The sequence below is a fragment of the Drosophila grimshawi genome, unplaced genomic scaffold, assembly GCF_018153295.1.
Source record: "Drosophila grimshawi isolate 15287-2541.00 unplaced genomic scaffold, ASM1815329v1 contig_311, whole genome shotgun sequence".
Lineage (NCBI taxonomy): Eukaryota > Metazoa > Arthropoda > Insecta > Diptera > Drosophilidae > Drosophila > Drosophila grimshawi.
In genome coordinates, this window is record NW_025063098.1 from 22,928,677 (window position 1) to 22,955,770 (window position 27,094).

Consider the following 27,094-nt stretch of genomic DNA (forward strand, 5'->3'; position numbering starts at 1 on the left):
ATTATTTAAATGGCGTATAATAATGGCAGTCGCAGGACGCAGCGCAGGATGCCATGGCAGCCTCATAATGATGCGCCTCATAAAGTGTGCAAACTGTTGTCATTGTTGTTACCCAGAAGCAGAAGTAGCAGCAGAAACAGAAGGGGTTGGGCTGCCAGCACTTTGCCACTTTGCCAAGCAAAGCAGCAAGCGGCAGGCAGCTGTGCCAGAGCAGGAGCAGGAGCAGGAGCAGTAGCAGAAACAGGAGCAGGAGCCGCAGCTTATTATAAAACCCATCTAAAGTGACATTGCAATCAGGCAGCGCTTATGGCAATTCATTTGTTTAACGACGCTGTGCGATGCTGATGGCAACAAAATGGCGGCCCATCTACGGCGTCCTGGTGCTAGTCCTATTCCTGTTTCTGCTCCTGGGGCGGCTGCTTGGCGCGCTAATTTTGCTTTTATTAGGTTCGCCAATTTGTAGAGCAGCAATGAGAATGAGAATGAGAGAGAGAGAGAGAGAGAGAGAAAGAGAGAGAGAGAGGGAGAGAATGTGCGAGAGAACGACATAAAAATAGATTACACATTTATGCAGCGCATTTCTTGCATTTCAGTTTCCATTTGACATTTGGCCAACTGTCAAAGGGAAAATTGCGCACGAAATGAGGCGCAATTTACGGAGCTCGTTGTGTGTAAATTGAGTCATCTGCAATGCGCCCCGCAATCCCAGTGCTCATCCTCATCCGCTACACCCTGTTTGCCATTTTTGTTTTCTATCCCAGTCCCAGTCCCAGTCGCAATCTCATACCCATTCCCTTTCCTAAATCCCATTATCATTGTTGTGCTCGTTTTTTATTTGTATGAATGTGCGACATTTTCAAGTTACATGCACAAGTCTTCATCCCCGACGCGCCCCTCGTCAAATCGCTCAACCATATCCATGTATCCCTAAATCTATTCCTATTCAACGAAATTGTTGCCGTTTCAAAATTTACATTTACAATTTCGTGCATTTTTACAAATTTACACATTTGCTGGCATTTTTTATTGGGTGTCATCATTAGTTTTGATATGCTTCATGTGCAAGCCAGAGGGGAGAGCGCGGACTGTTGGGCATGGGGTGTAAGGTGCGACTGACAAGTGTGGGCGTATTATTTATAAAGTGTTTTCCTCATTGGTTGGGAGAGTTGTAGACAAATTACATCAGTCGGTGACTGTCAGAAAGTTGAAATAACACTTGGAGTTCAGAAGAGAATACAACCGTTAAATTGAAGGAATGAGTTAAATCGTTTCATTTTTCAGTGGATCTAAAAATACAAGGTATATGCATAGAAAATATATTTCAACTTAGATAAATAGATGACACATGAAACAAGTTAGAATGCTCTGGTCGAGACAACCCACGAAAATATGTTTTGGTTAACAAAATCTGGGTTTGTTAACCGATCTTATTGTCTGGATATACATCTGGATTTTTATAATTGCGACTTTTATTGCTATCAATAGCCGATTTGTATCCTGATGGGGAAACTTATCATTATACAAATTGAACTTGATCTGGTATACGAGATATATATTCAAAATATGAACAGACTTGCTCTTATAGTCTCTGATATCGGAGTGTTCATACAGACTCTGCTTTCAAACCTGTTCAGGAAAATGTATTTTTAAAGAAGATACAATATTATATATTGTCCCGTGTACATTTTCAAATGAGGAATAATGCCAAACTGTAAGTAATGCACTATCTTAGTCGATTTTCACATATATAGGCCGAGTTATAAGTTAGCTTATAACTATTGCCATTATTATAACTATGTTTTGTCAGCAGATCTATAACCACAAGTACATTATAAAGAAGTATATCAATCGTTGTCTTATCATATCTCTCGATCAGATTGTGCCTTTTTTGTATTATGCCGCCGGTTCATAAATTCCAATGGAAGATAAGGGCTGTTCAAAACGGATCCCGGCAAACGATAATGACACACGAACAAAAGTGCCTGTCAGCCAAAATAATAAATGTGTCAAAAAAGGGGAGTGTAAGCAGAGCAGGGAAAACTACTCGTAACGAGTACGAATGACTACTAAAAAATAGCGGTGAAAAAGCTATAAAAATTACGTTGATTTTATTTTCAGCTAGTAAGATTTGTCCTGTTTATATTCGTTTGTTTTTCATGCCATCCAAAAGGACAGCAATAGGGTTAGGGTTATGGTTAGGGATTGGTTTTGGGATAGGTATAAGGATAGTCCTTTCCCGTTACGCAAAGTCTCATAAAAATGCCAGATACTTTTTGTATAGTGTAGAATGTTTTGCACACGTACCAAAAGGAAGCGATGTACGGTGAAAAGTGAAAAGTGGGAGCCAGCTAGACATTTTTATGACATTTCTCTACTGTTTCGGGACTACTGTTTTCTTGACATCTTTTTGGTTGGCGTTGGTTTCCCCGCTGCGGCTCGTTGCTGACTACTTTTCCGACAATTTAAAGCAATGTTTGCCGCTGCTGACAGCTTATAGCATTTCCCATTTTCCATTTTCCATTGTCGTTGTTATCGTTGTCATGTCGTCTCGGTGATTTTTATGATTGTCAAGGATTAGATATAAATGTTTTATGTCGCTGGCCCCTTAACGCTCGCTTGTTGACCAAAAATTGTGTTTTAATATGATTTTATGGCCTTTTCAGTTATTATACTGAACGTCTTTTGGGGTTAGCTCTTGATTGGTCTCGTTCTACGCGGCGTGCACGAAATACGAATAACACAAATACTGATCCTTAGCCAGTTACCCCTTGGCGTTGGCATTTACCTTGTAATGGGTTTTTCTGGGAACTCTGCAAACACATGCCCAGCGCTGTCCAGTTGTTTGATCTACCCCTTCCACACATGCGCCCCCGCGTCTGATCCTCTCATGCCTATCATCATTCGAATTGGAAGCGCTGTCAGTTTCGAGTTTTTCTCGGCTGCTACTATTTGGCCCCACCCCTGGCACGGTTTTCAAGCGTGAAAATGCAACCACAATATCATCCATCATAATTTTCTGAGCCGCGTCGATTTACAAGCGTTCAAATTATGAGAGGATCTTTTGGGGGAAAATAGAAATAAAAACTTACTTATTATGAGAACTGTGAAATTGATAGATCTAAACTCGAATTCCTGGAACCAACTTATGTAAGTGTGTAGCTTCTTTTTTTTTTTTTAATTCCAATCAAGGCACTGTAAATTAATTACATTTAAATGCCAGTTCCAAAATACCACCAGCACACACAAGTAGGGTAAGTGTATAATATTGAGATTTCTATATAATTGTGCCATTTTCAGCGTAAAAAGACAAAACATCAACATCAACAGCAAAATAAAAAAAAAAAATGAAGAAAACAGAGGGAATTACACACAAACGCAATTCAAATGAATTTAGTGGCACTCCTGAGGGCACTCGAAGCATTTTGAAGCGTTCTTCTAATCGCCAACTCATCATCATTAAAGTCAATTTTTTGTTTCTCCCATTTTCATGTTGCTTCTCAAACAATTTCTTGCCACTAAATTAAACAAAGGGAAATTTGCCACGTTTTTCATTGTTTTCCAGTCCGGCAGCCAAGCAAAAGTGAAACTGTTGTTGCTTTTATTTCATTTTTTTCATCATCATTTCAGTCGAAAAATTGTTAACGTGCATAGATCTACAAACGGTATCAGGCCAGAGCAGGACAGGCACATAGCCTAACTGGGAGATAAGAGCGAGAGGGTCGAAATTGCATCATGCTGTGCGCCTTGTTTTCTATGGAATTGTTTGCAGCTCGAAAATTGTTGATTTTGACACCTTTCGGCCGGGTTCGCATTGTGCTCTCGAGGGCTGGCTGGCATCGTTTTTATTTCCATCTAATAAATACGCTTTTTTGTTTTTGTTTTTGTTTTTGTTATCTTTCTCGCCCTTGTCTTGCATTTTTTATGGTTTTCATTTGCAGTCACAGGAGCGCCTGTGCGAACTTTGTGCGTGAACTGATACCCTGTAAATGTGGGGTAAGCGGGCTTCCTAGCATTTGATTTTTAAGTTTATTGAAATTTGCTTAATCTATTCACGGTCTATGCTACAGTTTAGTATTTGTGGGCATCTATGTTGATGAGATCGATTATAGCGAAATTCAAATTTAAAAATGAAAACTTCAAATTAAATTATATAAAATTAAACATAAAAGGAAACCCAAAAGAAGCCCAATCAAACCAAAGCCTTGTCATAAAATTCAAGAGTCCGGGAAGAGTCCGCTCTGCAGGGTATTTTAGGGTCGAGTACTGTCGTAATTGTGTACAATTGGGTGCTCAGCGGGAGTTAATGCTCGGGGCAGGCAGCTGGTTAGTCGGACATCTATTTAGATGATGCTGCTGCTGCTGATGCTGCTAGTCATGCAGATATCTTTATTTGCTCATTAACAACACAATTGTTGCGCTCTTGTTGCACAGATCCTGCGGTGAGAGCGGCGGGCACTCCTTGTCCTTGTTCTGGTCATGTTCCAGTTGTTATTCTCTTCTAGTGTTGGCCCCTGATATCCCGCAGGGGGCGTGTGAATCTAAACACTTGATGGCTCATACATTTGACTAATTGAAACTGTGGCCAATGAGCAAATGTAAAAGTATTTGATTTTTGCAGTCACTTTAATTTGTTCGCACGTTTTGTCAATTAAGAGCTTTCCATAATTTGATTATTGATCACGAATCCCATTAGGCAGCAGATTTATACTTTAATAGCCACAACGGTTGGAGACTACAATGTGTTCCCAGGCAGTTGACTTGATTAGCTAGTCATTAAATTGATTTTAATCTAAAAACAGCACACACAAAAAAAAATCCATATTCAATTTTTATTTATTTCGAAAGTCATAAATTTGTGTGACTTGCCCCTGAACTGATAACCCCGGCAAACAATCAGCTCAACTTAAGTCAAACTATAACCAGAAAACACTAAAAAGTGTGAAAATTATTTGTGTGAATTATTTACTGATTACTAATTGTTATTTGCGTCTCGACACCAAAATAAATTTACGCTCTGACAATATGTGTTGCTGATCCAATTTAGATTCGGATTTCAATCGCACATAAATTATGCAAAGTTTGTCTTGTGCCAAAAAAAAAAAAATTATACAAATATTGACTTAAAAATATTATTCGAAATTAACATTTAAATTGTATGCGTAATGCTCTATATATAAAACTGTCGTAGAAAATGTTCGGTTGGTTTGATTTATTAATGCCAGACCAATTTTGAAGTGCATTTGTGGTGCGGAATTTATAATTTGATTGATTCTATTTGAACTTCATGCATGACAATCTAAGCTAGCCGCCTGGAAAGTGGTTCAAGATAGTACAAAGCTAATACTGAAATCAGCATTCAAAGTGTAACCTCAGCGCCAGGGAATTGATAAGCTGAATGGACAATGGGGTTATGTATACATATTTAATGTATGCAAGTAGCTTAACAAAAATTAAAAATAAAATACGCGAATAAACAAATATAGAAGCAATGTTATGTTCTACTGTCTAGTATACTATGTATGCTTAATATGATTAACGAGCCGACTAAATTGGCGTGGCACATTTTCTATTTAAAGCATTTGGACACATTTTGCTTGTTTTCAAACAAAATTAAGAACATGAAAATCTAACCACAAAAACTATGAATGGCAGTTTAAGCCAAATTACACAGAGACAGCCACAATGCCAACAAAAAGAGCAGCAGCAGCAGCAGCAACAACAACAACAATAACAACAGCAACCACCACCAGCAATAACAGCAGCAGCAGCAGCACCAGCAGCAGCAGAGAAACCAACGGAAGCCATATGCAGAAAAAACACAATCACACAAATACAAATACAGAGAAGCGTAGAACAACGTAGCGAATTAAATTGTGTACGCCTCTCTTCATGTACAGCTGACCCGATCAGATAATGAGACAGCATGGCGTGGCCAGATAAAATCCACAAGAAGGCAAGAGTGCAATGGCAAACAAACAAGCCACTGCCATTGGTCGGCGCGCATGTATTTGCCGTTCTGCTCATGCGGTCTCTATCGCACAACGAGGCGAACAGCAAGCACAAATACAAATACAAGAACAACCGTGACGAAGACCGGTTTGACGTGTTTGTTGGGTAAGCGAGAGACAGATAGAGCGGCAACGCGCAAGAGCGTCAGCGAGAGAGGGAGAGCGAGAGACAGAGAGAGCGAGTCGTGTCGCTTCGCGTCGCTTATAATTCCCACTGTGTACACTTGGTGTCGCTGTGCCGCTTCTCTCGATTATTCAGACTGTGAACGTCGTCGAGTGAACACGTTACGAGCGCGTCGATCGCAAAAAAAAAAAAACTCAAAAACAAAAAATCTGTTGACTCTCCCTCTCCGCTTCCCGCTAGAAAGTTGTTTACGTGCCCCGTCGTCAAAGGGTTAAACGGAAAACAAACAAAAAGCCAAGTGCAAGTGTTGAGTGTTGTGCAGCGCTCAAATGTTGCGCCAAGTGTAAACAACAAACAGCAGTTACCATTAAGGGATTAGCTGATTAACACTGACCAATAAAAGAAGCAAAAAAAAGAAAAGAAAAAACAAAAAAGAAAAGGCCGCCAAGATAGCCGAACTAATCGCCGCCTCGCCGCCCGCACAATCAACGCGCGTATTTATGACTAAAATGATTCCGCCGGTACCCACCTCAGCCGTCATGTTGCCCACGCCCAAGCAGAAGATCGGCTTCAGCATCGACTCGATTGTTGGCAACGATGCCACAACGACGACGACGACGGCGACGGTGACGGTGACTGCCTCTGGAGGCAATCCCGATCAGCAGCCGGGCAGCCCTCAGCCGGAACGCAATGGTCCCGGTTCCCCACCACAGACACCGCCAGCTGCGATTACGTTGCTATCAACGACGCCGACGCCACCGCATCATTTAATGGCGCCACCAACACATCATGCCACTCACGTTATGCCGTCGCACATGGCACCGCATCCACACCCACATCAACATCCGCATCTCTCGCCAGCCCAGCAGCATGCACTGCATCAGCATCTGCTGCTGCAGCAACAGCATCATCAGCAGGTCACACCAAAGTCACATCATGATATCCAGGAGCTGTTGCAGCGTCTGCATCACAATGCCGCCGTCGCCAACAGCCTCAGTCCGCTGCAGACCCGCCTCTCCCCGCTTGGCGGCGAACCTGTTGCTGTTTCCCTGAAACGCGAACGTTCCCCCGCCCCACCCGGCTCGGAGCAGACTGACAATCCGGCTCAGCGCATTCAGCCGCCACATACGCCACCCAAATCCGTCTCACCGCAATCTTCGCAGCCCTCCTCATCACCCACTTTGCTGGTCAGCAGTCCGCACAATACACCACCCCAGCAACAGCAACAGCAGCAGCAACAGACACCCAGCTACCCAAAGCCTCCGGGAATGCATCCTGGTGCTGGTCCAGCCAATGGTCACAGTCCCCTTATGATGCCGGGCATGCCACCCGCCGGACTGGTACGTCCCTTTCCCATGGGCCCAGGCGGTCCGCCGCAGCACCAAGGACAACCAGGCATGCCGGACATCAAGGCGCTGCCGCCGTACATCAATACGCCGCCAGAGCTGCCGCCGCAGCACAATCCGCATCTAATTGCCGCCGCCCAATTCCAAATGGCTGCCGCCCTGCAGGCCGGTCATGTACTGGGACCAGCAGCAGCAGCCGCTGCAGCGGCTGGTCTGCCTCCACATGCGGCTGCCTCCTTTATGGGCAGCCCGGGCATGCCACGCGACAGTTATCCGCTCTATCCATGGCTGCTCAGTCGCCACGGACGCATCTTTCCGCACCGCTTTCCAGGAAGTAAGTACAGACTAGCTAACAGCCAGCTGCCAAACAGTTGACTAACCAGATTCCCTTTTTTTTATTTGGCTTTCTTGCAGACTTCCTTTTGCAACCGTTTCGCAAGCCGAAGCGCATTCGCACCGCATTCTCGCCGTCGCAGCTGCTGAAGCTGGAGCACGCCTTCGAGAGCAATCAATATGTGGTCGGTGCGGAGCGGAAGGCGCTCGCCCAGTCGCTCAATCTGTCGGAGACACAGGTGAAGGTCTGGTTCCAGAATCGGCGCACCAAACACAAACGCATGCAACAGGAAGACGAAAAGGGGGGCGGTTCCGGCTCTGAGCGCCACATGCACAACGGCAGCGGTGATGAGGATGATGATGAGCTCATCGATATGGAAATGGATGAGTGTGCCAGCGATGATGAGCATGACCTCGATGCGAGTCATTAATTTGGACTGCCTCCTCGCCTGCCTGCCTCGCAATCTCTGCGCATCTCCATCCGTGAGTTCCTTACTAAAAAAAAGCGCCAAAATTGCCGAGCATTGTGTATGTGTATGCGTGTGTATCTGTGTGTGTGTGTGTGCGTGTGTTTGTGTGTGTGAACTCTTATAATTAGTTATTTGTGATATATTCTTAAAAAATGAAAAGCGCTAGGCTTAGTGTATATAGCAAACTGATCTAAAAGCATCTCCCAACTATAAAAAAAAAAACAAATCAGAAAACACTCCCTACAAAAGTATTAAGTACGAAGACGAAAGGGTGCCCACCAGCCACGCCCCCTAACTGTGCCAAATCCCAAGGCGTGGGGCGCCCTTCGAATCGAGTTGAGTTGAGCTCAAAATTAGAAGAAAAAAAAATAGCAGCAACTGGAAAATAACAAACTAAATAATATAGAAATCATCTTGAAAGAAAGCTAAGACAGAGAGAGAGAGAAAGAGAGAGAGAGAGAGAGAGAGAGAGAGAGAGAGAGAGAGAGGGAGAAAGAGAGAAGCAACAATTGTACAAATTTAATTGTTTAAGCGTGTAAATATTATAAAAAGAAGAGGAAAACGTGCGCCACAAACATTAATTTTAATTAGCGAATTTCTTGCACATTTTTACTCGTACTTTTTATGTAATTCCTGTACATCAATATAGCATTTATTTAAACCTCTCTAGTTATGTTAATGATTGTATTTATATTTAGTACTAAGCACACAAATCCGGCATTCGTTTTTTTCAGCAGCTTTTTACTTAGAATATCGAAAACTTTTAGTTGCTTTAGTTATTAGTTTTAGTTGATAAGAAACAAAATGCTTAAAAAAATATTCATATATAAAATATAAAATATTCTTATGCAAGAACAAAAATATAAATTTCAAATGTTGTTTTAATTGGGTAAACAAAAGTCAAATGGATTCCATATCATATTCAAATTGCCGTAAAGGTTTCTCACCTTTGAAACAAATACATATTAATAAATTATACTTAAAGACCGTGTGCCATCATAAATTCATTTATTAATGGCTATTCAACCTTTGAATATTAAGTTTTCTATTTTACATTTTGCAAGTTATAGATTCAGTTCCAAATCCAATTTTTCCTCTTCAGGTTAGAGTCTCGATCTTGCGAAGATGGCAAACCGACGGCAAAAAGTCAGTGTCAAAAGAGAGTAAACATTTAAGGTTTGTATGGCGCAGTTTTTTAAGTTTCTTCAACAAACACATATTTACATAATTTCAAACAAAATAACTACGGTGCTAAGCCGTTCAATGCAAAAGTGAGGGGCAAACAACTGAAATTGCCACTTTAAGAAATGTTGTGGAAACAGTTTCCAACCAAATCAGCTTTTACTTAGAAAGGCGCCAGACATTAAGTCGATTGTCGAATTAACAACAATAACAAAAGTATATAGTATATACTTGGCTGCAGATATATGTAGCTACCTTTAGAGTGTAGACTCTAGACTCATCCATTTTCACGACGAGAGCGGTAAAATATGTACTGCTAATTTATTAACGTGTGACATTAACATTTCCTTCTTATTGTTGTAGTTTTTGTTTTTGTGATGATAGCAGGGGGAGTTGGGATGAAGGAGGCGTCCATAAAATGCATTTAGCGATTTTTTTTTATTGACTTCATAAGCATTTTAATTGCACAATTTAAAATGCAAATCGTGTTTTATTGTGGAAATTAATTGAGCGCAGCTCGACTGACATCGGCAAAGACGGTTTGGGGGTGGTACAGGTGGTGCAGCCGCTCACACTGAGAGGTGTGAGGGATACCCATAACTGGTTATGTGCAAAATGACATCGCAGCACTTTGGCTTGGGGTGTGCTAATGATTTTAAAATCAAAATTTATGTTTATTGCTCCACAACTTATGCGAATAAACCGAATAGCGTTATTATTACGACAGATCTTGACAATCTTGCGAATTTCACAGCAGCAGCGGATCTTATGAATATGCAATGATAAATTGCATGGGGCAAGCTGCAAGAGCCGGCAAATTGATATAGCTAATTAACAGTCATATCGAGTCTAATTACTAGATGTTAACAACACTAAATTGTAGCTGCCTGTCAAAGGCACTGATTTGGGGGCGTCTAGTCTATGATTTGGTTGAATAACTGAATAGCTGAGTAATTCACTGTTCAGATCCGACAAAAGCCATGCATAAATCAGTGTCAGAACATTTACAATCCGAGCCCTTAAAGCAAATTACATGCCTAACACATACTCACACACACACACACACACAGATAATGATATAAATCGCATTTATGTATAAAAACAAACAACAAATTAAGTGCTTGGCCGAGTTAAATACGTAGAGGTAAAAGGCGTGTGTTTGTTTAGTAGCACGCACATTTGATCCCGAGATAGTTGCCTTGCCTGGCACTCCACTGATATTCTCTGACTGTTGTCTATCAAAAGTTGATTATAATTAATAATAAATTACGACGCCCACTTGATTGGGAGCCTTCTTGCCGTGCATTTTGTTTTTGTGGGCTTATCTTCGACCTGTTTTTGTTTTTTTTTTTTTCTTTACGATATCATTTCAAATGTTTCTGTAGAACAGCACACATTAGAGGAGAGCACGCAGAGTGAGTGAGGGACATGGGGGAATCTTTGATAATTCTCAGAAATTAACTCACAATTTTTATATACAACTTGTTTTGCCCCGTGGCTTATTTTGAATGCCACAAAAGGTTTGTGCGCTTGTGGCGCGCCCCAATAACAACAACAACAAAACATTCACTTTATGCTTTTGTGGGCACAACGATTCGTGGTTGTTGTTGTTGTTGTTGTTGTTGCTATGACCAAGTTATTTATCCAATAAACTTATTAAGTAATCCAATTTGGTTAAATTAGCTGCGTCTTTTTTTGGTTGTTGGATTTTTTTTTCCTCATATTTCTCTCTGCCAGCTGTCCATAGTTGGCGTAGTTGTTGTTGTTGTTGTTGTAGCGAGACAACGCTTTATTTTTGCTTGTTGGATTTTAATTGAGTTTTGTTTTGGGGTTCACTTAATATCTCAGCATCTATAAAGGTGTTTGCCGTTGTTCGTTCACATGTTCGTTTAATTGCCAGGTAATTTTGTTGAATTTGATGAGCTTTCTTAAATTACTACTGATGCTTACTTATTATATTAATTAGCTGACTTTCGTTTTCGAGTTGTTCGCATATTGATCGATTGATCGCATCATGCAAATTGTCAAAAGGCGGCTCGATAAACTGGCTGAATGCCCGTTCCATTGCATTGGCAATAAAGCCAAATTGATGCCGTTGATTTTCATGGCCCGCTAATGATCATTATGGCACACACATACGTGCCACAACGGGTGTGTGTCCGTCTGTCTTTCGTCTTATTTCGTTTTTTTGTTTTTTTTTTTTTTCATTTTAATTTCTGCTGTGCTTTTCGCTGCGTTCTGTGTTGTTTTTAATGTGTGTTTCCAGGAAGATTAATACGGCGAAATTAAGGAAAATAAATAAATGTCAACGCAGTACAAGATCGTTATCTCATTTAACAATAATTACCCTGATATGGGATATGCTAACTAATCTGTTATGCCCCCATCTTCAGCCCAGTGCCTGTGCCAGTCTCAGCCAAGGACTGTGATTGTGGCTCGGCTGTTCGATCGACAACAGGTTTCGCCTGCTGGCAATTGGTCAATGTTAGTGCTTTGTGTTGTCGTCTGCGAGGCTGCTGTCAACGTCGCGTTGCATGTCATCGGTATCGGAGGTGTCGCTGTGCCGTGTGTTGTGTTAAATTAAGTAATTAATTTAAAGTCCATGTTGGGGCATTTGTCTAAACGAAAGACTTAGGCAACGAACTTGATGGTCAAACAAATAGCGGCCATTTTTGCCGAGATAACTGCCACGCTCGTTAACTTTTCAATTCACTTCCGCCAGTTGGCCAGAGATATTGATCATATTCTTTCAATTGCTTGTAATTTTTTTCTTCATTTTGGGCCGCCTTTTTCAACTTCCTGCGGTTAGCGAGAGAGAGATTGGCATCATTTGAAAACTCTCGACATTTGTTTGTCATAATAATAATTCCTAAGCGTTTTAATTGAATGATCATAAGGTGGGCGTTGGTTCCAGCTCCCTCAACGCTCAAACTCAAACACAAACTCAACTCCATGTTCCATTCAAAATTGCTGTGTCATTGCTCAGCGCTTGAGAGCTGGCTTTAATTACATTGTGAACTCAAAGAGTCGGAGCATTTGTATTTGTGCATTGTGCCTGTCCAGACTTTACATAAACATTCAGCTAAGCGCTCAAGTGCTTAATTAAGATCAAAATTTGTTAGCATTTATTTATTTAACAATTTTCTGCGGCCAGGCCCAATATTTTGATGTTTTCTAATTGCCTCAATTATGTTGTTTTCTATGTTGCTGATCAACTTGTTTGCTCTCCGTGGCGCCAGCTGCCCCAGCGCCAACTCATGCATATGCAAAGTACTCGTATCTCCAGATTACAGCGCTCAAATGTCCACTGTCCGTCTTCCAGTGTCCAGTGTCCATTGCTTTAATTTGGTATATCAAAGAGAGACATTATGCTGCCTGTCCGGTGTGGAGAGCAGCTCGTAAAAGCGTCAAATTTCTCAAATCTCTTGAGGCCATGGGGCGCCTGACGTGCTTCTAATTGTTGATATGCATCTCACTTTTGTTGGCGACTCTTAATATTATTTGGTGAGTTTTATGTTTTATATTTTATTTCAAATTAGTCACATAAATATGCCAACTTTATGTGCCGGCCTGATGCCAGTGTCGCTTGTTTTTTTTTATGGGCGCCCACGCGGCGTTTGATTGTTTATTTTGGGCCAACAACCAAATGCCTGTTCGCCACATGATCTGCTCAAGCATCATGTGTAGTTTACCGTTGACAACGCATTATTCAAATGATGTTGGAAAATAACCATACGTAAACTATATTAAGTTGAATAAAAAATCAATTACCGATTTACGTTGCTAAATTATGCATTCCATTATTCAATTATAATAAATGTATATCCCCCCTTTGCCATAATTCGCCAAATGCTTGGATTGCATGTGGTGATTCCCATGCATCACTTGCTGGTATACATATTGGATAGCGTAGCTGGCAGTCCATATTAATTATGGCTTTGCCAACTGTAACACTAAATAAGTTTGTGGTTGGGGTGTCTAATGTTGCAATTACCGCCAGCAATTAGCCTTTTTCTAGATTCCACTAAGCCCAGAGGCAAAGCATTCTTCGCATAATTAAAAGCCAGTTGTAATGCATGAAAAATATAACCGATTCATTTACAAATGGACTTCAGCGAATATTAACAAATTATAGAGCGGGTGGACCAGCAGCTACAATCGAATACTCAGTTCGACTCGGTGCCGGTACTCACAATCGCAATTTAATCTGAAACCGGTCTGTATTATCTTAATTCCGTGAGCCACGTGAATTTGGTCCAAGTAAATCGATATGAGAAGTATTGGAATAAAATGTAAACCTAAAATATCTCTCATTTGCTGGAGTTAGAAATTGACCAAATTAAAACAAGAAATTAACAAAAATAAGAGCAACAAAAAATTCAAATATATTTTTTATACACTCTCAAATGTTTTATTATGTACGTGTTTGGATGCCATCATTTGTTGTTCTTAATGTCGATCGCAATCAGACATTATATACAGAACGAGTTCTGTTTAATATCTAAGCAAGTTTGTTGCCCAAGTCATTTGTTATCACTGCTCATTCCTTCGCACATATTACGCCTTCCTGGAGCGATATTAAAGATGTCTTATTTACAAAATATCCAATTCGTCACACAGCTGGCTACTACATAACTAATGCGCACCCACACGCATCCCGAGTCGCACTCATCGATTCACACTCTGTTGGGGACTGCTTGGCTCGCTAATGCCCCGAAATTAATGAATGCAGTCAGCGCCTAACATTTGTCACAGCAATTTTCAATAATTTTCCAGCAGCAGTACCAGTTGGTTGAGCGTAAGAGAGAGAGATACAGGGAAATTATTGAGAAATTATGCAGTGAACGGCTGGCAATCAAACAATTAAATATAAATTTGTGGTATTCACGCCCCAATGCGTGAGTGGCAGCAACCAGCATTGATGATGACATTCCTATAGTGAGTGCACTGCAACCACTTTTCTTACATACACACATAACTTACGAGCATTGAAACCACAGACATGAAATTCACAGGAAAATATTGTCAACATAATGCTCATAGATTATCAAGAGCCTCTGAGGCAGCAGCAGCAGCACCAGCACCAGCAACAACAACAACAAGTACGCTCCAATACAATTTTGACAGCGTATTTCGTAATAAAATGGAAAATTCATTGAAATTGAGCACCACGGCAAGTGCATTTCAATTAGCACCGTGGAAGCCATATTTAGACTTTTAATTAATCACGCAGCCACAGAAGATGTAGAGTTGTTGTTGTTGTTGTTGGTGTTGCGCCTTACGCTTTATTTTGACATTTTCCACGGATATTAGATTAACATCATTTTAAAATCAAATTAAAACATTAGCAGGGCCCACCCCTAACAACAACCGAAGCCAAAAAAAAAAAAAAAAAACAGTCAGCAGTTGGGCTTGGCCCAGTCAAATACGGTTGCCCCTTCTTTTATTTAGAGTTTGGGTTCTTTCAGTGCTCGTTACGGCAACTGCTGTTTTGTTTGGCGTAATTTAGATAACAGCTACAATGGGACAGGCATTGGGCCTATTGACAAGTGGCATTTTCCGGGAAACGGCAAACCTCACTTCATCATCATCGCACTCATTTCAACGGGGCCCACGCACAACGATAAACGCTCAACGCTTGACCAGCCACCAACCACCAGCCAACAGGCGCAACTGTGCAACGTCCAACTGGTCAGCCACAGGGCCAAAGTGTCAGGCGTTTGCACACACGCAGTGCGAGATCCTTTTGGCTCTACCTGTCCCTAAAACAGTTGTCAAGCAGCAGAAACACCAACAACAAGCCATGTCGTGATGTCAATGATGATAATGCCTGGCGATCTGACTCTGACTTCGACTCGGAGTCTGACTCTGACCTGCTGTGCGTAGGTGTAGGTGTGCGTGTGTGTGTGTGTGTGTGCATGTGTGTAGTGTGTGCTCTCTCTATGTATAGCTGTGTTTGCTCTTTTTAATTGGAAATTAAACAAATGGTTTGAGGTTGAGGTTTATTATTCCTCTTATGGTTTTGCGTGATTTACCCCAGGGCACTTGAGCACCAATTGTTGTGGTGGTTGTGAGTATTGTTTGCTAGCTCGATTGTTTTGTTACTTGTTTTTGTTTTTTTTTTTGTTTTGTTTTGTTTTTTATGACCAGAAACCGTTAGAGAGTCAGTCAGGCCAATTCGTTGTTTGTGGGAACAATGAAAATTCGCTACAAAAATCCATCTAATTACCAGGAAATTTTTGAACTAATGAAGTGAAATGATAAGAAATATAAAATTTATGTTTCGTAGTTAAATATTAATCAAGATTACGTTCTGGAAATGTATATAAAAACTGATATTGTCAACTTTCTCGTATTATATCTTAAAAATCTCTTTAGTGGGTAGTTTGTTGCCTAAGTCTTTTGTTTCATCTAGAGCACAATCTGGCAAAACCCACTGAAAATCCCGCTTAAAACTCATTTTGTAAACATCACAAACGAAAATGCAACATTTAGTTTCTCCATTGACTTCCGTTGAATTTGGCAAAGACAAAAACTCCCGCTCGAAGGATTGCTGAAACCGAGCCTTAACGAAGCTTTGCCTGCCATCAAAATTGAAACAATAAGTCAGGCAAATGACACACCGCAAAGCGATACCCTTTAGTCCAAAATTTTAAAGAAAATCTAATCATCTGTTGTTACGCCTACTGTGGCCAGTCAGCGAGCGAGCGATCTGTGTATGGCTCAGGGCCAGTTCGAATTCCGGGGCCAGGAACTAAGCAGCAAGCAACAAGCAACAAGCAAACGTATTAATTAAATGTGCGCAACGCCTCCCAGATTCTGTATATTTTCCTATAGTTGTTGCTATATCTGTTTCTACAGCTACAGTTGTATCTGCGCATTGTGTCAGAGCTGAAGGAAACCCTTTAGGGGCATCCCGCTGACAAGACTCTGTTCCGAAGTTCGCTGTAAAATTATGATTATTGCCATTATGTGCTTATTAAATATGAATTTTGAGCAGGCCACAACGAAAAGAGGCATAAAATTCAAGACTCGCCGTTGCTGCTGCTGCCAGTTTGACTTGTGGCTTGGGCTTGTGACAAAAGGCATAAGTCAATGCCTGGGCATGCAAATAAATGCGTGGGCGTGGCGGTAACCCTTTTGGCCTTGCCAACTGATCTTGCCCAGCACCTAACTCGACTACAAACAATGACAAGCTGAAAACACACAGCAATTGCAGTCGAGGATTAGGTGCACTATCGTTCATTGAAAGAAATTACAGGCCTCCACAGACACAAGACCACGAGAACGACCACGACCAAGTCCAAGTACAAGTCCGACAGCCTAACAGGATTGCCAAAGTTAAGCCACAAGTGCATGTTGTGGGCTTAGCGAGAGTCGGTCTGCTCTAATCCTGTTAGAGAGAGGGAGATTCAAAAAATGCAACCGGATTCAGCTTAAGCCAACACACTGCGAAAATCCCGCTGACTCTCTCGGCTCGAACTCTAACTCTATAGTCCATACGTCTGCGGTCGGGCAGGTAAGCAGCCTACTTACGAGCTCGTATCGGGGCAATTTCCCAAATAAATAAACACGAATTGATTGCCAAAAATGAGAGCCAATTATGGCTGCGACTGACATTTGAAACGCTTGTCAACGTACAAATTTAAACTAAATATTTGTTTTGTTTATGTTTATGTTTATGTTTCGGCTGAGCAGAGAAATACGGATAGAGACGAGTCGTTTCTTACGAGTTTGGGTCTCATTTGACGGAGAAGTGGCAGTTGGCCGCTTTCTTAGCTCGTTTTTCCTCGTTTTCCACAGTTGTTTATCGTTGTATTCATCGAAGATTGAACGAGCGTTTGCCCACATTGTTGTTGGCCCGCTTTTATAGCCAATTTACCAACTGAATAAAAGTAAAACGAAACAAAATCTCTTGGCCCAGAGATCTGACATTAATCTCAAATATATTACCACAGTAATTTGATATTTTCTCTCGCCGCGCGCGCCAACTACACAAAAACTTCAATGCAATAAAATTAATTTAAATTCTCGACTTGGCCAACACACACACACACACACACACACACACACGCACACACTCTCAAAATGACTAAGCGCCTTCGCGTTGCGACATCAACTCCATCTCAAGCTGGAACCTCGCTCATAAAGCAGCCAGCAACAAATATCTGTCGTTTATTTAAATTTAGCTATCAAAAATGTTTACGATCCACATAACTGACTAAATCACCATAAACACCCTGTTCAGTGTTTGGAGTCTGCTGCAATCGCTTCTCTGCCACATGCGGCGCTTGGCTAGACCAAACTCCACACCAAACTCTCAACCAGCATCATCATCATCATAATCATCACCAGCAGCAACATCATGATGAGTGTGCGCCACAATGGCGCATTTGCTTACCCTAGGTGGTAAGTTGTGGCAACAAGTGCCTCGCCACAGATGATCTCTCTCTCTCACTCTCTCTCGCTCTTTTTCTGTACCTGTCTCTTTCGCTGATGGACACATCGGTCTAATCTCTGCAAGTCTGGCCTCGGACAATCTTTGGCACTTTAGCGTGTTGAATGCGCTCATTTATGTGATATATGATACGGGCCATAATATGCAAAAACATTTTAATCAATTAATTATCTGCACAGCTCTTCAGGCTAACACACGGCAACAGAATCCCCACCGATGAGCCCAAGCGGGTGCTGGACAGAAGGCGTTGGAGTTGCTGCCGTTGTTGTTATTGTTGCTCTTATTGCTGTTCGTGTTGGTTGCTGTGTGTAAATAATTTTAAAAGTTGCTCATGTGAAATGTGGCACTTAAATAACACAGCGGGTGGCTGGTTGATATGTGATTACTGCCAGACCCAAAGCAATGGACAGGTGATAGAACCCAACAGTTAGCCAACTTAACAAGCTGTTTAAAAATGAAGCCATTAAATGATCCAATCACTTTTGACTTACACCATAATCTTTATATGCCCTATAGAGTAAATACTCTCTTTCAATTATGTAGACGTTTAATGTAATCATCATTTATAAGTGGTTGCAAATATGTAAAGATGTGTAAGACTATCATTGATCACATCATTCATATTACAGATAGTTTTAAATCGTTTCTGATGTTAATTAAATCAGTGCTTTAATAGCTTAATACCAATAATTGTTTCCCATATAATTGTATTCCCAATTTGCGAAGCGATAACATTTTTTACATGTGTAACAACACTTTAATATATTGCGATAAGACACGCGCTTAAGTTATATTAATTAATATGCAATATTTCTGGAGAAGCAGGTGAACCGAAGAGAATTGGTCTTTAGCAAAAATTCCAGAGATTCCTTGGCATAACAAAGTTCTCTATAAGCCCGCAGATATCGTGTTTTATTGATTTTAAATCGCTGGTCAAACTCATTTGGAACACCATTTCCTTACCTTCTGACCTTTTTCAGTTCGCCTTCAGCTGCTCGGGCTGAATCTTTGCTGTTCTTCTTCTGTGTGATGTCTCATAAATTTGTTCTTTTGTGTGCCCCTTTTATGTGCTGTTAATTTATTAATGAACCGCTTCGAACAGCAACAAACCAAACAGACGAAACTCATTTACAAATACGCGAAAATCCAAACCCATACGATTCACAGGGATTTTGTGTTTTTTTGGTGGCTTCGCGCCAGTGCCTAATTAAGTTTTAACAAAATTTTATAATTTTCGCTGCGCATAATTTAACTTGAGAGCTCAGGCAACTCGAAGCGGGAGTGAGATAGAGAGAGAGAGAGAGGGGACAGAGAAGGGAGATTTGATTGCTTTCATAAAATGTATTATTTATTTACTTTTAATTGGCATCATTTGATGGCTTTAATGATGCGCAAATATCAGCAGCAGCAGCAATTTTGATTCACGCTAATAATATAAATTTCTTATTAAAGCGAATCGAGGGAGATTCGGGGAGCATGAGCTATGGGGAATCCAGCAGGTAGAATCATGCAATGAAACGGGTTTTAAGTAGACTGCAGGGTTAACTAATGATATCACACCCAAAATACCCAAGCTGTGTGCGAGTGTGTGATAGTGTGTGTGTGTGTGTGTGTGTCTAAGAAAAGTGAAACCCATTTGGATGCTGCGCGCTTCTCACCTGATGCGCCAGGCAATACACAACAGGAGATCGAACCCCGATCATACACCGACCCCGCATCTCCAGCTCTATTCCTTTTTATCCCTCTCTCCCTCTCTCTCTGAGTAACTGCCACCTACTGTGAGCTGATAGCTCAATCGTTGAATTTGCTGCTAGCTGGTCGCAATCTCATCTGAAATCACTTAGATTCCAATAAATAAACTTGCAAACGTGGCGTACTCGCACCAGCCGCTCCCCCTTCTCCATCCTACCGGAATCATCCAACTTTGTATGACTTGTAACATTAATTACGAGTTACTTAAATTCTAATGCGCTGCGATTACAAATTAAGTTACAGGCTTGAACATTCATGCGAATTGTCATGCTGAGCTCACTGGCCATATATGCAAGTGGCAAGTGGCATCTGAGACCAGTTGCTCACAGCATGCAACGTCTGGCTTGGCTAGCAAAATATGCAAATTCATCAGTCATGAGCCATATCATAGAGTGAGTGAGTAAAAGAGAGGGAACGAGAAGGACGCCCCCACAGTCATTCAACAACAGCAACAACAACACAGCATCCACATTAGCCATTAACTGGCATTACAATAAATATGAAATTAATATTAATTTCAATTAATGTCAAACATTAATGTCCACAAAAGCGTCGGGCATCATTTGTTGCTGTCATTCAGCAGTGTGTTTTTTTTTTTTTTTTTGTAAATGTCTCTCAATTCAGGTATTATTATTGTGGATTTTGTTGTTGTTGCTGTTGCTGTTGATTTTGATCGGCTGTTGGCGACCTGGCGGCTTTTGCATGCGATTTTATTAGTGTGATAGTGTCACAGAGTCAGCATGATTTATGAGGAGCCCCAAAATCAATGCCTGACTCACTCACACACACACACACGCATGCAAAAACACATGCGGGCTTAACGCATACATTTCTTAATTTCTTTTTAAACAATTCCCAATATACGTGTCTGTGTGTCTGAGATTGGTTGGCGCTGATAAATACCACTCATTAGGCACCCTAACGGTTGCCCTTAAGATAAAGCCAAAGTTCACAGCCCGTGTGGAATATGCAAAGCTCGCGTATCAGCTGAAAGTTATTGTCATCACCGTAACTTTCCCACATTGCTTGTTTTGGTTTGTCTTTTGCTTTTTGACTTTTTGGCTTTGTCAGTGTGTGTTGGCCCAGCTTTTGACTTGTTGCAAATTAGCAAGAGCACATCCATCGACGATCGATTGCTTAATTAAGCTGCGATTTGACAATGTCGAGTGTCGCACATAAGCACGCTGGCTATCTTTCAGATACACAAGAGCAACATGCATACATACTCTATTGCTCGCCCCCCACCCACCCCCTTTGTTAGCCACACCACGCCTTTAACGTCCGCATGCAAATGAGGCGTTGGCGTTATCGATCGCAACATGTGTATAAATTTAAGCTCGATGTGTATTTTGTTTTTATTACTGTCGATAAGTCGTTATAAATTGGGTTAGAGGTGCGTTGCGATCACATAGCGTTGGCGCTGTTTTGTGCTCTCCCCCTACCCTCCCCACCAATCCATCTTCCTCTTCTCTGGTCTTCCAATTTACATTTCGCATAGCTAATGCGCCTTAAAGCTTTAAATGATTGTCAAGAGATTTGCATAATTGCCGCCTGAACCTGGACCAAGAAATAGATGACGCTCAGATCGCTTATACTTGTTTATACATTTTGGTAACATGCGTCAACATAATTTTAACGCCAAGTGACTTAACATAATTGATCTTATCATTGTCGCTCCCCTATCCAAATGCAACAGACTGGTTAATATATTTATGTTGGCCTTGGCTCTCAGCAGAGGCCCAGACAGAGACAGAGACAGAGACACGGATAGAGAGTTGTTGATCTTGCTGTGCCAAGGGGGCGACAGGCCTTAAATCAGTTGCTTACCATTAGGAGAACGCTGCACTCACTACCTCTATCTGGCCATCAATTGCCAGGGTTAGAAGGAAGTCATAAACCAATTTGGTGCGCTGGCTAACTGACTAACTGGCTAACCAAATCGGAGCTGGCCGGGAGCCGGCGCTCGGCTCAGCTCGCGCCTGTTTAATATGTCGTACATGTGGCTATATTTAAACAGAATCTCGTGCGTACGTGACGTAGAGGGGTTTCGACTCAAACACAACCAAAAAAGAAAGAAAAACTCAAAAACGAGTTCACCATTGTTAGAAGTTGTAATAGTTGTAGGTTAGTGCAGTGTCGTCGATTCAAAAAGATTTTAAAGAGGGTACTAACAGAAACTAGACTATCCTGAAGATGTCTACAAAGCATAATTTGCAATATTGTGGAAGGATGGAATTCTTATAATTTAATCAGTAAAATAAATCGTGCATAAATGCTTTCAAAGATAGCTTTACTACTGATTGACTACACTATTGACAAATGAATATCAAACACCAAAGACTATTGAGATAATACAGATAACTCTATGGTCTTTGCTAATATTGATTTATTAAATGACATTTTTACTCAGAGATACACAAAACTATTCTAACTTCGAAAGTGAAACCCCTTCCGTCGTATCATACCACGCCACTGTTTGTGGATTTAGTGTATATTCCATTGAAATGATTTTCCTCAGCGCTCGTAATTGACTTCATTCACACTTTGCCCATTTTACAAAGAAAGATCGATTAAAATCAACTCTCTTTACGAAACAAACATAAACTAAATTCGTTAATGAACTTGTTCCAAATTGTTTGGGTTTATTTGACACTTGGTATTTCCATTCATGAAGTGCAGCCCCAACCACTGTTGCAGTGTTCCAGCCCCTGATTGTTATTGATAGGCAGCATCCTGTTTCCGAGGCTGAGAGTGCACGTATCTGGAATATTAATGAGTCTGGCAAACGCAGATACAAAACTGACACTGGCAATTAGCCAAGCGGAAATGCCATCAAGGCAGTAGTCACTCAGTCAGCAGAGCTCCTAACTCTATCGAAAGTACCGGAGAGTGCCAATTGGATATTTACTAGTTAAGGGAGGCTTAAGGGCGCCCACATCTTCTATACAGTTCTGTCAATCTCAAAGTTGACAAAAAACATGTAAGAGAAGAAAAAAGAGAGAGAGAAAAAAAAACTGAAAGCGCGAATTAGTGTTGATTAAATTATGTTAATTTTGGATGTTGTTATTTTTAACTCGAAACTGTCACATTTCATTTGTAAGACACTAAAAACGTTTTGTTCGCTGCCAATGCCACAAAGTCGCATTTTACGCCAGACATCTGATCACATATGGCAATATACTATGTATGCCATAGTATGTATATGTATGGATATACAATCGATATGTGTTTGAGTGTGTGTTTGTCTTGTTGTTTTTTATGATTTTCGCTAGGCCCGCATCGTGTTGCAAACAGCTTGTCGAACTGTCCACACAAAAGCGCGACAACAACAATAATGCAGAGACTTGAGGTCTTGTGAGAGAACAAAAAAATGTTGTACGCAAGTCCATTTAAAATGCATTTACATTAACATTATGATGAGGAAGAGGACGCGGACGAAGTTTGTGTGGCCCAAACACAGGCTCAGGCTCAGGCTCAGGCTCAGGCTCCGTTCCTGGCTTTGGCTGAGGTCCCGGACCCGATTGCATGGCTTGGCCTGCACACAACAATTACAATTGTATGTCTGGAACTTGCCCAAAGATCCCGCCAAGCCCCGCCACCCCGCTCCGCTCCACCCTGCCCGGCCCGGCCTGGCCTCATCGTGTACTGTCAACGCGCCAATACCGATCGATCGCAGCGATAGCTTTGAAGTCGTATTTGGTGTGTTTTTAGTGCAAGATTTGGCGCTTTTGTCAAACAGCCGCAAGGGTGCGCAAAAAAAGTTAAGCGCAAGCGAAAGAACAAAAACAAGAGCAGCGCCCAGCGATACTTTGTAGAAATGATTGTTAACAACAGAATCGACAGCAGTGCAGCATCGAATTGGATTGGGGGTATTGTGAGTTGGGCCACATAGTGAAAATATTTACGAGCCAATCAAGCATTTAAGTATCACATTACAACGTGTTCAATGTTCGATGAGTTGTCAAGTCATGTTTGCCTGGAGCCCTGTTCCATGGTCTGACTATCTGAAATGTAGTTTTGTAGCTTTTAAATGCATTTTGTTTGTTTGACTGGCCCAATAAAACATACACGCACTCACCACACACACACACACACACACACACACACACACACACACACACAGACACACACACCATACACACACTCTCAACAGAGCCCAGCGATCTGAGAGAGATTCGTATTTAGATTGGTTTACATGCGCATAACATGACTTGCGACACGCTTTTTCGGTGCCGAGGTCCATGCCCAGGTCATCCCAGCCAAAGAGCCACAACAGCAATTCAATCTGTTGTTTAGTAACGGGCGTGGAATTTAATAAGCGTGTTTAACAAATTTCCCAGACGTCACTTACACACACATACACACACACACACATAAGTGCACATACGACATTGAACTTGAAATATCAACGGGTCCAGTCTTCGAGTTGTTGTTGTTGTTGTTGTGCCTGCTTAATTTGCAAACAACGCGATGCCGCTCCATATATGTGAGTGTCATCTAATTTAGCACCTTGTTAGCTGTCAATACTTATGTGAGCGACATTTGTGCTCACTTCAAAGCCAACCGCTCGCGTAGCAAGTGTCGCACTTTGGCTCCGTTTGTTCAACCCGTGACGATGTCGCCGAGTGCCACACAACTCATACGCCGCGTAATCCACCACTCAAAGCAGCGTACGCCAACGTTGTTCAGGAACCCAAACATAACTTGATAACTTAATTGTTGCACACACTTATAGAGCTTAAAGTCCAAATTAATCAGCGGGTGTTCATTCAAAATCGTGATTAGCAAAAAATGCATGGAGAATAATTTGGTGACTATTAAAAGTCTACACACAAAAGTAAAATAATGAAATATTTAAAGGATAATCTTATATTTCCGTACTACTGTCCGTAACTATACATTCAATCATTTCGTATATATGTATATATGTGAGTCGTGCCTGCTCGTGTCACGAATGCAAAAGAGGACACGAGCTCAACTCTAACTCACATATGTGACATCTTCTTAAGAATCCTTCTGGCATGGGGTTTGCTGGCTTATCTATAACAAATTTTGCCAATTGGTTTGGCCCCAGTGCCATTTATCGAACCGTAGGAAACAAAAGCACACCAACACCTTCATGAAATTGCCCAATTAAATTAACAATAAACGAAGCTATCGTGCGCTCTGCTTTCCACTCATATGTGAATTTGTGAATGTGGACCGCCTGCTGCAGACAGCTGAAACAAATGGAGGCCATTCCTATGGAGCAGCTGGCCACAAATTCGCAGCCCACGCCGAAGAGGAAACCGGGCAAGATTTGAGGCAACAACGACGACGGAGACGACGATGCGAGCTGACGATAAGGCGCGAATTGAGTTTCGAGGGCGTCGCACGCTCTACGACCAACTATAAAGCCATCATATAAAAGCCAACAACGTCTGCAGCTCGCCTGTGCCTGTATCTGAGTGTGTGTGTGTGCGTGTGTGTGTGTGTGTACTTAGTCAAAACAATAAACATGGAAGGTGGAACCTATTGCGAACGTAAATTAAGTCATTAAAAAATGCTAAGTTACCGTGCAAACTCAGTGAATGGCTGCGGGTGTCGCGGAGGGGTTGAATAGGGCGCAATGCTGCTGTGCTTGCGTTGTGGCAGTAACAAGGCGGATATTTTGTCGCCCAAGTGTGTTTGTGTTAGTGCCTATGCAGCTCTCTCAATGAGGTTAAGTAAGTCATTAAATTTGTCGCTAGACACGACCATGTTGGCCACAATGGCGACAATGAGCGTAGCGAATCCACCGCTGCTTGTTGGTGGTTCAGATGGGGCAACACGATAATAAAATAATGCAGACGTTCAGGCAACAAGCGAAAACCAACAACGAATAACCAGCAAGAACAGGCAACAGTAGTAAAAAACATTTTCGAGAGTGTCTCTTGTTCAGAAAGGAAGTGACGATTGACGATTGAGGATGGCGATGTTTGTTTGCTACACCCACAAACATTAAGTATCGCCTATAATTTGTCAGTTAGTTTGCGATTTTATGGTCAAAAGACATAAAATCGAACGCTGCGTGGTGGCCTTACCATAATTAGGCAACCACTTGGCCGAAACGCATAAAATGTGCTAATTGAATAAGCAAAGCAATAGATCGTCAATCAACATATGATGTTTATGAATCATTAATGTGTGCTGTTAACCAATGTACCCGGTCCGGAATATTTATGCACCTGGGATCAGCTGATGTGAAATGTGTCTAAAATTAAGTTTAAGACGATAAATAAATTTATATATTATGATTATTGTTATTTTCATCTGTATTTGTTTCATGTGTTAATTATATGAAAACGTTCCCATCGATTTGATGCTGGCATTAATCGATATTCAAATTAATTATGTAAAACTTCCACTTAATTGCAAATGGTTTATCTAAACAAAAAAAATCTAAAATTCGAATTTGAATTTGAGCAAAATTTAACAAATGTTCAATTTAACAAAATTAGTTAAACTCTCCGCGCGACTAGCGATAAAAATTTGAATTTTTAAATAGCCAGATCTAGAGGAAAAAATGAAAAAACAACAACAACAACAAGCAAACAAACAAACACTGAGTGTTGTATATGGCAGTCGGTGTATTGTATATTGTATTGTATCTGAGTTCCAATATCTGAAACCCATAATTTCTAAACGACTACACACGCACACGCAGCGATTTATCTTAAGTGACTTATCTAAGCAAAGCGCTCAACGCTTGATTACGCCCCGTTCGTCACCATCTGGGCCCGGGAGACACTGGCTCTTGGAGAGTCTGAGTCGGGATTTGGGTCTCAGAGCCAGAGACAGAGAGAAACGCCCGCGCAGACGCTTGAGTATCGGATTCGGTTTTTATGTACGACATGGCGATTGTTTATGAAACATTTGCCTTAATAAAGTAATCATAGCATGTTTTACGAGCACTCGTAATGTTGTCTCCCGCACCTCCACCCCCAACAGCAACTTACTTACTCCTCGTTTCCCGTATCCCGACCATATCCATAGTATGCCGTCCCAATTCCAGACATCATTGATTCAGTCTCAGCTCACTTTCTATGCGAAACGAGTTGGGCATCGAAATCGTGTATTTGGATTCTTGGCCAAGTGCGAAGCACATTAATGTCCCGCTGTTTCGAAATATATTTCTGCGCGATTAATGAGCTTTAATTTGCATTTAGCAGTTTTTAGCTTACCGCTGTCATATAAGATGTATATATATATATATATATATATATATATAGAGAGAGAGAGACTGGGGAGACTTTATAGAAAGGCTGGGCCGCTGTCAGAGAACTTGTATGATTATGGCGAAGCGTGCACAATTTGACATTTATTTATATTTGAATGCCGTTTAGCATTGCCCAGCTCCATAAGTCCATAGTTTATGGCTCTGCGTGGGTCGTAGCGCAAAA

General features: G+C 41.4%; 1 protein-coding gene across 1 annotated transcript; it reads left to right on the forward strand.

The window, feature by feature from the left end:
• Positions 1 to 6,305: 6,305 nt before the first annotated feature.
• On the forward strand, positions 6,306 to 8,386 carry LOC6568379 (homeotic protein empty spiracles). The gene is made up of 2 exons (XM_001994704.2): positions 6,306 to 7,812; positions 7,893 to 8,386. Exons 1-2 carry the CDS (start codon positions 6,633 to 6,635, stop codon positions 8,240 to 8,242), a joined length of 1,530 nt encoding a protein of 509 aa, XP_001994740.2. The 5' UTR covers positions 6,306 to 6,632; the 3' UTR covers positions 8,243 to 8,386.
• Positions 8,387 to 27,094: the final 18,708 nt, after the last annotated feature.